Source organism: Octodon degus, unplaced genomic scaffold (assembly GCF_000260255.1).
Source record: "Octodon degus isolate 3935 unplaced genomic scaffold, OctDeg1.0 scaffold00063, whole genome shotgun sequence".
NCBI lineage: Eukaryota > Metazoa > Chordata > Mammalia > Rodentia > Octodontidae > Octodon > Octodon degus.
The window spans coordinates 1367084-1379463 of record NW_004524639.1 but is presented as its reverse complement, the minus strand read 5'-3'; the positions used below and the strand labels follow the sequence as shown (position 1 = coordinate 1379463).

General features: G+C 40.2%; 1 protein-coding gene across 2 annotated transcripts in view; it reads left to right on the top strand.

Annotated features, from left to right (window-relative positions):
* Hprt1 (hypoxanthine phosphoribosyltransferase 1) overlaps positions 1 to 12380 on the top strand; it is a 49446-nt gene that overhangs the window by 3898 nt on the left and 33168 nt on the right. For both annotated transcript variants that reach the window (XM_012515419.2, XM_023718882.1), the window contains one exon: positions 10336 to 10442. In XM_012515419.2, the coding sequence (XP_012370873.1) occupies positions 10336 to 10442 (107 nt within the window). The remainder of the gene's footprint in view (positions 1 to 10335; positions 10443 to 12380) is intronic.

The window sequence follows — 12380 nt, the reverse complement described above, 5'->3', positions numbered from 1 at the left end:
TTGTTTTCTCTTTTGTCTTGAGGTCTGGCCCACCCACAGCAGGGAGTGTCTGTCTCTTCCAAAGTTGCAAAGTCACCTTGTCTTCCATATTGTCTTCTTGAGGGCCTGACCCTGTCTGACTGCCTATAATATTTCTATCTAATTCAGCTGTCTACAACATTACCCCCTCTAAAGAAGTAACCCTAACTGCCATGAGGAAACCATGAGTGAACTGCTTTGAGGAAACCGTGGGCAATGACCGCTCTGGCTTCAGGCTGAAAGGGGTTGTAGTTGTGAACCAGCAGTCAGAGATACTCTCCAGAGGTTCTACCTAAAGACCCTCAATAGATACCAGGCATTTTTATCTTGGGTAGGCAGAATAGCCTTTTAAGTCAGGAGGAGACAAAGCCAAAGAAACAGTTAATCATGTATAGGCCAAATAATAACATCAACAGGTTAATTATGAATACAGTCAAAAATGGTTTTCACCCAGTAGACAGTAGTGACTTCCTATAAAAATGATAAAGATAGGGTCCAGGGGACCGCACCATTTTACATACCACCGATTTAATGTCTAATATTTTGAACAGCTATTGAGACATTAGTAGAAGGATCGGGAATGAAATAACCTTTTTTAAGTTTGTAATTATAAAAAGACTAGTCAGAATGTTTTGTAGGTCTATTAGCAGATATCTCTTAAATGTGGGGTTTAATCCCTTTTTTTATTTTCCATGGCCAATGGGTATTGTACCAAATAAACTAGCCAACTCTTATTACTGGGGGCACATTAATTATAGGACCTAGGGAAAACACTGAGTACTCTCCAGTTTGCAAGTAGGGCCACTGGCTGGGTAACTACTGACACATCTACATGAACATCTAGTTTAACAGGCTTTCTCTTTATATTGGCAGTTAACACAGGTTCCCTCAGGCTGAGAGGGGAAGACCACCTCAATGTGAAACTTCCTCTGACTCCATCAACAGCACTTTATTTTTTCACTCTCTAGCAGATTTGGACATTTTTGCTTGAAATGTCCCTTTTCTCTGTCTGGATCCAGGGAAGCATAACTTTCCCCCCATTTTCTGACTGGCCTTTGTTCCTCTAGGCTGCTATTATCACCATTCTCATTTTCTGTCTATGATTCCATTCTGTATCCTTTCTACTGTGGAACACCTCAATTCAAATTCATTCCAGTAAACCCTTTTAACTTCTGCAGCTTGTGTCAGATACCAGAGGCCCTCTAAGCAAGGTATAGCTTTTTGGTTTTAAGACCTCCTATAGGTAGCCCTGCCCAAGGAAGGTGAAGATACCTCTTGTAATGAGGTAGAAAACCCTGAGAAGGCTCAGCTCACCACAGCTGTATGAAGTGGATAGTTAAGGTCTTAATATGTCTCTATGGACAAAGTGTGGTGGATCCCAATAAAAGGAATCTAAAAGTAATTTAGCATATTTGATATGGGTTTTACCTGCATGATATCTTTTAAAGAACAATTTTTTTAAGAAATTAGAGCATACATAATCAAAGCATGAGCATTTGAGCTAACAGATAAGTTAGAAACCTTTTTAAGGGAATAGCAATTATAACCCAATTGGCTTTTTAGATCCCTTTATCATGGAGTCTGACAGTTTGCTATAAGTCTGTCTAGCTTTAGTTAACAGAGGTCACACTTGTATTAACTATGAGCGTGAAATGCCTGAGTTACATTACAGATGAACCAGATGAACTTATACACGTCTCATGAAATATAGCATTCAGTCAGATTAAACCAATGTTCCATTCAGTGTTTTGGATATGGCCCCCTTTGTAAGCAAGGGGCACTGCTGAGGGGTTTTTCCTTTTAACATTAAGGCTGAGTTTTATGTCACAAATACAAGACCTTGCTCCATCCATAGGCCCAAAGCTATTAGACACTGTGTAGTCAGTGTCTTTGAACCTTTTTACACTGACAGGATTTTCTTTGTCCTTACAGATCTGTTTTAACTAGTTAAATACCTTTTTAAGTCTTATACATGAATAATATATATTACATTTGTAAAAAATCAGTCTCAGCATCATTTTGATTAGTAAGCAACCTGAATATATATTGTAGTATCTCAGTTACAGCTAAAGCAAAATGTCTTCTAAAGTCTGTTTCTATTGTGGTATGATGACTGGAAGGAAGGTCAGGGTTGGAGAAGGACAAAAAGACCTGTGCCAATGTCCAGCAATAGGCTCAGTTTTCCTTTACTCATGATTACTCAGGGCTTCTCCATGGAAATGACAGAGATAACAGTCTGGCCAGGGGGAAGAGACAGGCCCAGTGCCCTTTAGTCCTAAGGGACCACCTGGGAAACTGAGTCTGAACTCGGGCCTGCAACTCAGAGTGCAGTCCCACTTCTAGTGGCTGCCTTGGCAGTCAGGGCATGTCCTGTGGGCCTCTTAAGGCAGTCCCTATTATGGTGGCCTGGCTTCTGACAGCAATAGCAGGTGAACCTCATTGTCATTGAGCTCTTAGAGCCCAGAGAATCAGACTTAGGGTCTGTTTTGAGGTGGCAATAATGGCAGCCACTTTTTGATCTCTTTTTTTTTCTCCCTCTTTTTTCCCCAATCCTGATTATAGGACACTAAAGAAGTTTTTACTAAAGTATCAAGTGAATTGTCTAGAGACAGACAAAAGCTATCTTTTGTAGCTCTTTTCTAATATCTGGAGTTGGCTGAGTAATGAATTTATCTGTAAGAATAATCTGTCCTTCTATTAAATTAGGATCTAGGGAAGTATGCTCTACCAGTTTCTCTATCAGAGGTTCTTAGCAAAGAGTGGTGTTCATCTTTCTGTTGATAAATAGCTAAAATTTAAAATAATTAGAAGGCTCGGTTCTAGTTCTTAGACCTTCAAGAATACACATTTGAAAGAAAATGTCTGTTCTAGTTTCCTACCTGGCTATTAGGCCACCAGGGATCTGACTGCTTGGGCTCCAGTGGGAACAGGTAGTTCCACTAGTTGTCTATCTCTTGGCTCCTTATAACAATATAATAGCAGCTTGCAATGCTGTCTTTTACTAGAAGTCAAAACTTGGTTTAAGATTAACATTTGAAAGTCTGAGTAAGTCCTCTAAAGACATCAATGTGCTTATCAGGGTCATCTAAAGATGTTCTAAGATCTGACTTTATCTGTTTTAGGTCACACAGAAAAAGGCACATGAACTCTGAAAGTTCTAAATTGCCTGTTTACTTCTTTAAAGGATATTGTCCTTGAGGAACTTTTCTAAATTCAGCTAAGGATGGATGTAGCCTTGTAGAGGCCTGGATTACAGGTGTTTTACAAGCCCACCCTTTAGAAAGGCACATAGGGGAAACCTTACTTTTGGTAATGGTGGGCAAGGCTGTGATTAACACTGTCTTGTCCTTTGGCTCCAAAGGCTAGGCACCTGAACTGCCCGGTTCTCCAGTAGCTCACATCTGCATTTTAAAACTAGATAACAGTGATTTCCTTAATGCAAGTGAAATCTGAACATAAGACATTTTTACCATTTTTCTTTTTACAGTATCTTTCTAGTTGTAAAAGTATCATAACTGATACTTCCCTCTACATTCATTTTGGCTATAGGGGTACATAGGCCATGCACATGTGCCAAAAAATATTTTCTAAGTCTGAGTTAGATTTAGAAGTCCCATTTTATAGAAGTTTATGTAAAGTCCACTAGGAGGCTTACCAACGTTACTCTCTCTAGCACAATTGTCTAAAGTCAAACAAGGAATATCAGTACATTTAGCAACTAGTTCAAATGCAACATATACAAATACAAAACAGTCATAAAATGTCCCATTAGAGTAATATCATAGCCTTGTAACATTTTCATGTTTTAACTTAGATTTACCAATGACATTTTGACCAACATTTTAACAATGCCATATAAAAGACAAAGCAATTTTAAGCAATTATGACAGAGCTATATGAGACAAAACTGATAAAGCAAAGCATGAACAATTATGAGCAATGGGCCAAGACATACCAACATTTGAAACATAAACATTTATTACCTAAACAAGTCCCAATCTAGAATTTATGAAAGAAAAGCAAACTCATACCTCCAAGCAGTGATTACAGTGGGAACCTCCAAATGACATAGGAGGAAAACTGATCTTGGATGGATGACCTCCAAATGATATAGGGTAAAAATGAAACTCCTGACCTGAAAAGTACCTGGGACAAGTTCGTGTTCTTTAAAACCGAAGAATGAATTTTAGGAACAAATGGAGGTTATGAGCAGAATATATTGGGGGAAAGAAAGCTTCTGTCCAAGAGAGGGACAGAAGGGGGCCTCTAAGTGGGTATTCCCCCAGGAAGCTGTCTCTTCCAGGGACTTTTATAGAGTAAAACCAGTGATGAGGCAGGTAAAGAACATGGGAACTTGCATAGGTGGGCCTCAAGTGGGACAAAACTATGGTCAGCCAATGAGATTACAAGCACCATTGCTCAGGTAAAATTGATTAAATCCAGTGTCAAATGAGGAAGCAAGTCACACAAGCAAGCATGAATATAGGACAGGGTCTCTTTCTGTTGAGGGTTGGGTTAGTGACTCATTTGGGCTCTTTCAAGGTGATTGATACCTATTTAGAATATCAATCCCTGATGCCCTCCCTAGGGAAGTATGTATCTGTATTTGTTTTCTCTTTTGTCTTGAGGTCTGGCCCACCCACAGCAGGGAGTGTCTGTCTCTTCCAAAGTTGCAAAGTCACCTTGTCTTCCATATTATCTTCTTGAGGGCCTGACCCTGTCTGACTGCCTATAATATTTCTAATTCAGCTGCCTATAACAGTAGAGATTATTACAAAATTAGTAAAATGGTACATTTTTTGCCTAATACCCATCATTGTTGTGAACAGGGTTCAAACTAATAGTATTCTGTAGGTGCAGACAAAAATTATTTTATTTTATTTTATTTTATTTTGCTCCGAATGCCTTCAGGGCAGGTTTGGCTGGCTTGAGTTGTGGGAATCAAACCACAGCAACCTGAGCCTGACTGCTTTGTTGAAACAGCCACTTAAAGAACTGAGCTAAGGGGAGGCCCCCTGATTATTTTTTTAGATAGGGTCTTGCTATATTGTCCAGTCATCTTCCTACCTCAACCTCCCAAGTACTGGCATGTAGGCATGCATCACTACCAAAATTACTCTTTTTGCCCATTAATAAATTTAACAGTTCAATTTAGAGGTTTCTATGAACTAAGTACTGTTGTTATATATACTGCAGGTATATCTTAATTATTTCTACCCATTGTTTGTATCTGGGTTTTACAGCAGGTGGAGAAAGGACCTACCAGATTATCAGTGCTTCCAGAGATGTGCTTGTTTATTCTTTTACCCTTCTGTACTTTTATTTGTATTCAGTAAGATTTATACATCATATACAAATGACAGTCACTACCATTAATATTAATATTGAGATTCAATTATTTTTCTGGCAGTGGCTACCAAATTACTATCACTTAAAGTGCTCTTGATGAGAATTCAAAGAAACACTTCAAATTGGTGTGCAACTACTACCATACTCTTCATTGAGGTTCTGATTATTGATAGGTATGATTGTGTTATCCAAGTGAACATGTCTCCTTTTCCACTCTACATATTAATAAAAGGCAAATTCATGTCCTTGCTTATTTATTTTATTTATATATATTTTTTGCCAGCTCAGCCCTTCCTGAGGGTGGAGCTGGCACAGCATGTAGTGCCAGGGATTGAACAGAAGTCCCTTGCGTCTGCCTAAACTTGCTTTATCAGGTGCTTTAGACGACTGAGCTATCTCCCCAGCCCAAATTCATGTCCTTATACATGTAGTTATGAGGCCACTTGCCTAGAGTGGGTAATAATTTATCCTTGGGTTGAACAGTTAAAAAAATTTTTTTGTATTTTAGTACAGGGTCTCACTACATAGATTGGACTCCTAGTGATTCTCCTATTTTCAGCCTCCCAAGCACTGAGATTATAGTCGCATGCTACGGTGCCCAGTCTCATTGGCCACCTCAGCATGCCCTTAGGGCAGGGCCAGCATGGTATGCCAGGGATTGAATCCTGGCCACTGTGTTCTGCCTAAGCAGGCGCTTTTGTCCACTGAGCTATCTAGCTGCCCCTATCATTTTTTTGCCACAAAGAAATTTAGGCAGTTGTAGTGACAAATAATGAATATTATATTAGCTTGAGGGGGCCAGTCACATAGCTCAGCAGATTAAAGTGCCAGCTTACGCAGGTGCAGGGGTCAGGATTCAATCCCCAGGTTAGGCTGAGACACGACTGAGACTGGGTGTCATAGCATGCACCTGTAGTCCCAGCGCTTGGGAGGCTGAAAACAGGAGGATCACTATGAGTCCAATCTGTGCAGTGAGACCTTGTAGACCCTGTACTAAATTTAAAACAAAGAATAATATATTAGTTTGGGGTAATTTCCTTGCTTATTATAATTTTAGATAGTATATCTTTATAATTTAGAGTGCCAGGGTTATTGAACAGTAAAATTATTTCAATAACATGATAGCAAAAAAAAATATTGATTTGATTCTACACAAAAGTTAGGGAATTGTGATGCACACATGTAATTCCAGCATTTGGGAGACTGAGCAGGAAGATCACAAGTTTGAGGCCAGGTTAGGCTATGTAGTGAAACCCTGTCTCAAAACTACTCCTACCCCACTTCCCAAAAGTAGAAGAGTGCCTCTGTAGATTTGCTCAAATCCAGAGCCTTGCTCAATACCTCAAGGCACCTGCTAGTGATTTTGCCAATTAGTAAAATGGCACTTGTTCCCCCACCCATTGCATGTCATTGTTATGAACAGGGTTTGAACTGATAGTAGTCTGTAGTATAGACCAAAATTACTCTTTTTGGTTTTGATTTGGTTTGGTTTTTTTGAGACTGCTTACTTGTTGTTATGGCTTGTGTCTAGATGTCCCCTGAAATCCTCATGTGGTCATAAGTGGGGCTTTTTCAGAGGTGGCTGGATATGAATTTGTGATGCTGGGATTAAGGGTGTGTGGTTACTAAATTAGTCCACTGAGCCCCTGTAAAAATCAAAAAAGAAAGTTAAGCACTGCTGATTTTACGATGGCACAAGGTAAACATTCCCTGCCAAAGGGAGAAATAGAATGATAGAAACCAGTGGGTCCTGAGCAAGAATGAAACCCAGCAGGGAAAACATTAAACTTTATAGCTCAATTTCCAGCAAGCAGGCCAAGTTGTAATGACACGTGAACTCAAGGTTTGGGGTAGCCCTGCACCTACAGCATTGTGTGCATTAGTGACCCTCATTGCTTTTCCTCGGACTCTTCACATTCCTGGCTTCTCCAACTTTCTGGGTCTCCACTGCATTCACAGCTGTATGCACTGCCCTCTCGTGGTCACACTACCTGGTCTTCCAGGCCTTCTTCTGAGATCTGTGTCGATGTCTTCCGATCCCACAGTTTTGTACACTAAGTTCCTGTAAAACCATTGCTATGTGGATGATGCCAAGGTCTGCTTACTCCTCTGGCAGTAGTTAGGTCCTTTTAAATCATGCCTACAGGAGTTTCTGAGTGCCTGGATAGCTAAGCACTGTGAATCAAATCCTGAGAAGCCGATTCCCTAGGCTGCCATTCTGGAGCACTGTGCCCTGGGGCTCTCTTCTGAAAGTAAAATATTTTATAGTTTTGAACCTTTGAAGGGTGAGGCCTTGCTGATGCTTGACATGCCCTTAAACCATTTTTTAAGTACTCATCTTTGCAGCAATCAAGTTTTCTGCTCCATCTTTGCAAGTGGTTTATTCTTGGCTAAACTATGAAGTTTTTAAATGGGCTTTTTTGCTCATAGTTTTTAGTTTAAACCTAGCTGAAAGCCCACACTCTTTTTTTTGTATCAGGGATTAAACTCAGGTCCTTGAGTTTGCCAGACAGGCACTTATGCCACCGAGCTATATCCTGAGCCCTTCCTCCTTCTTAGTTAGTCCGCTGCCCTTAATTTCAGTCTCTTGAAAAGTTTCAGGGTTAGAGAAAAATGTAGAAAAATTTTCTGCAGAGGATAACACACATGACTTAGAGTCTGACTGCCAGTGGAGTTCTTCCCAACTAGAACCTCCTGAGCCTGGTCTCTGCACTCTACATATCTGTTTGCATTCTAGTCTTCCATCAGGCTCAGATTTCTGCATTCTAGGGCTGCTTCTCCAACCAGCATCTCCAAACCTTTCTACACTCCTCCTGTGACCCTGTTCCAAAGGCTTCTAAACAACATGATCAAGTAGTGTCACGGTAGTGACCCCATTTCTCTGGTAAAGCTGTCTTAGTCAACTTTCTCATTGCTAGACACAATACCGAACACCCACAATTTATAGGGGAAAGGTTTATTTAGGCTTATAAGTTTACAATCCATGATCACCTAGTTACAAACAGGACAACATGAGAGGGGGATAGGAGCGTAAAAGATGATTATGTTATGGTGATGGAAAAGTAGTCACAGGAAGGAGCTAGGCAGGGAGATAAAACCTTTCAGTGATCCGTCTCTTTGACCAGGCCCCACAAGTCCACTAAAATGCTCTTATAAATAATCTGTTCATCTTCCAAGGGTCCCACTTATGATTGCATGAAGCTCTGAGGATAAAATCTAGATGTAAACTGTAATACCTGAATACCTAAAATTCCACAAAATCTAAACTTAGAACAGAGTTTTATTTTATTTTATTTTTTATTTATTTTGTATTTTTAGGGAAGGGTCTACAGGGTGTTCAGGGTCTCACTACTAGATCGGATTCATAGTGATTGGATTCGTAGTGATTGGCCTGTTTACAGCCTCCTAAGGATTCCAGGCACGGGCCATCAAGCCCATTCTCAATTGTTGTCTCAGCATGCCCCTGGGGGTGGGTGGGGCAGGGCCAGCACAGCAGGCACAGGAATCAAACCCCCAGCCCCTGACCCTAACCCTAACCCTAACCCTGCTTGCAGGTGCTTTTTTTTTTTTTTGGCAGAACCAGGGATTGAACTCAGATTGAACTCAGGCCCTTGTGCTTGCCAGGGAAGTGCTTATTCTGCTGAGCCATCTCCCCAGCCCCTTGCAGCTGCTTTAATCCACTGAGCTATTTGACCAGCTCTCAAAACAGAGTTTTAGGGACTGAAGAGAAAATGTAAAATGCAATTTTTTCAACTATAGAAATATGAATCAAAATTAACAATTTGAATTCTGTGAATACTATTATAATTCACATATATAATTAAAACTTATTGAAAGTCAAACTACTAGTCCTGAAATACCCACTACAATGATAATGAAGTACTCAGCATTCAACACAGGACCTCACAAGTACTATATCACTGAGCTATACTACTAGCCCTTTTTAAAGTTTATTTTTGAGTCCACTTGCATTGCCAGATGGGCCAGGCACTAGAGTTTCTGGGATTATAGGCATGTACTACCATATCTAGCTTCATTTTTCTTTTTTGGTGATTTTTTTTTTCTTTCTCTAAGGTGAGAGAGGCTATTTGGATTGGGGATGGAGTAGAGCAAGTTTTTGTTGTTATTTTGTATATTTCAAGTAAACTGCAGTATATTCATTTTTTTAAAGTAAACTTTCAAGCATACTCAAAAGAGGAGAGAATAATATTTATTTTTTCTGAGATAGTCTTGCCATGTAATCCAGGCTAGACTTCAACTTGTAATCCTCCTGCCTCAGCCTCCTGAGTAGCTGAGATTACAGGTATGCACCACTATACACAGACTGAGAATAGTATAATGAATATCCATATGCTGATCACTTATGTTTAAAATATTATCAGCACTTTGCTACACTTTTCTTAACCTCTTTAAATTTTTCTTTGTGACCTAAAGGGAATTGCAAATCTTTTTTTGAAAAATTTTAATTTTTTTAATATATTTAGTACAGGGTCTACAGGGCCTCATGACATAGATTGGACTCACAGTGATTCTCCTGTTTTCAGCCTCCCAAATGCTGGGATTATAGGCGCCTGCCACCATGCCCAGTCTCAATTACCTTCTCAGTGCTTCCTGAGGGTTGGGCTGGCATAGCATGCCAGAGACTGAACCAAGGCTGCTGTGCTCTGCCTAAGCAGGCGCTATAGTCTCCTGAGCTATCTGACCAGCCAGAAAAATTTTTAATTTTTAATTATTTTTGTTATTTTCTTATTTTTACAAAACCTTGCTTTACTTCCACATTCTCACTTATTCTTCTCTAAGATGTGTGATTTTCCTAGGTGTCTATAATTTATTATATCTCTAAGGTTAATAGTTCTAATATCATCATATACCTAAATTTCTCTGGTTAACTAAATATAATTGTGTAAGTCTCATAAATATTTATACCCTATAATTCTCTCTTTTAAAATAGGTGTATTTCTTTTTCAGATAAGTGATGATGAACCAGGCTATGACCTAGATTTATTTTGTATTCCGAAGCATTATGCTGAAGATTTGGAAAAGGTGTTTATCCCTCATGGACTAATTATGGACAGGTTAGTAAGATCTCCAATGGAAGATTTTAAATTTTTTTGTCTTGTATTAATTTCAAGTACCAGCAAGTGTTGAGTGGTTGATGTGAAACTAGGCCAACTCGTTAAATAATAAATGCTTTCTATTTTAAAGTCCATTTCACAAATAAAGAAAGCAGAAGCAGAGGGCAGCCTTATTAATTACCCAGTATAAGGCATTATATAGTGGGAATGGGTAGGGAAAAACAGAATGTGAAATATTGAAGGAAGTTGGAGGAATGAACTCTTATTAAGTTTATTGGTATATTTCTGGTGTGTATGATGATCACATTCATCATAGGGAATTTTTACCTGTATATATATGTCCTTTTTTACATTTTTGAAAAATTTATTTTATACTTTCAGAAGCTAAGAACTCTGCCACACATGAACCAAATTTAGAATTAAAGTCTTTCCTGGTTTATCTACTTTCTTTTGAAATTTTATAAACAAATTTTGTACACAAAGAGGTAGCAGAGGACAATTCCAGTCTGCTTGTTTCAAGCTATATCTTGATTCTTTTCTCTCCATTTCTCTACACTCCCTTCAACCCCTCTTCCCGTCATTTACAAAACTTGTTTCCATTTTTTTCCTACTTTTTTTTTCTTTTCCCTGTCTTCCTTTCTACCTGTCCTCTCCCTAGTTCCCCTCCCCATATGAATGAACATTTTCTTTCTTTTTTTAGTGACTTTCAGTTTATTAATTATGAACAAGGATGATATAAAAATCCATGTTCAGTTTTTGGAAAGACATCACATTTTTTTTTTGATGGTACCAGGGATTGAACTCAGAACCCTGCGCTTGCCAGGCAGGCGCTTATTCTACTCAGCTATCTTCCCAGCCCAAGACATCAGATTTCCACCAACTTGGGTGCACTATACTTTGCCTGACAATTTCCAAGATTGCAGTCCTTGCTCAGTTCACTTCATTGTTTTTGGTCCAAGGCAAGGTGGAGCTTCAGAGCAGGGGAGCATGTGATGGAGCAATGCTGCTTGCCTCCTGGTAAAAGGAAATATGAGATAGAAATAGAGACAGAGACAGGTGCAGGTACAGGCAGGGGCAGACAGAAAGAAAGACAGACATTGACAGAGATAGAGACAGAGACAGAGACAAAGTCAGAGGCAGAGGCAGAGAGAGAGGCAGAGGCAGAGAGAGAGGCAGAGGCAGAGGCAGAGAAAGGGAGGCAGAGGCAGATGCAGACAGACCGAGAGAGGCAGAGACAGAGTCAGGCAGAGAGAGATAGAGGCACAGACAGAGAGGCACAAGCAGAGACAGAGACGGAGGCCAACAGAGAGAGAGAGAGAGAGAGACAGACAGACAGTGACAGAGGAGGAGGCAGAGAAAAAAGCAGGCAGTGGCAGGGGAAGACAGACAGAGGTAGAGACAGCGACAGACAGAGGCAGGGACAGAGAGAGGCAGAGGCAGAGGCAGAGGCAGAGACAGATAGGAGGTAGAGACAGAGAGTCAGAGGAAGAGACAGAGGCACACACAGAGACAGAGGCAGAGATAGAAAAACAGTGACAGAGGCAGAGACAGACACAGAGGCAGAGAGGTAGAATCAGAGTCAGAGTCAGAGACAGAGAGTCGTAGCCAGAGGCAGAGACGAGACAGAGACAGACACAGGCAAAGACAGATTATCAGAGGCAGAAGCAGAGAGAGAAACAGGGAGAGACAGAGAGGCAGAGACAGAGGTGGACAGAGACAGTGAAGACACAGTGACAGAGAGAGAGGCAGATACAGAGAGGCAGAGGCAGAGAAACAGAAAAGACAGTGATAAGACAGAATCCGAGACAGAGGCAGAGACAAAGACAGAAATGAGAGGCAGAGGTAGAGGCAGAGACAGTGAAGACACAGACAGTGGCAGAGACAGAGGCAGAGGCAGAGAAACAGAAAGACAGACAGTGATAGAGACATAGAGGCAAA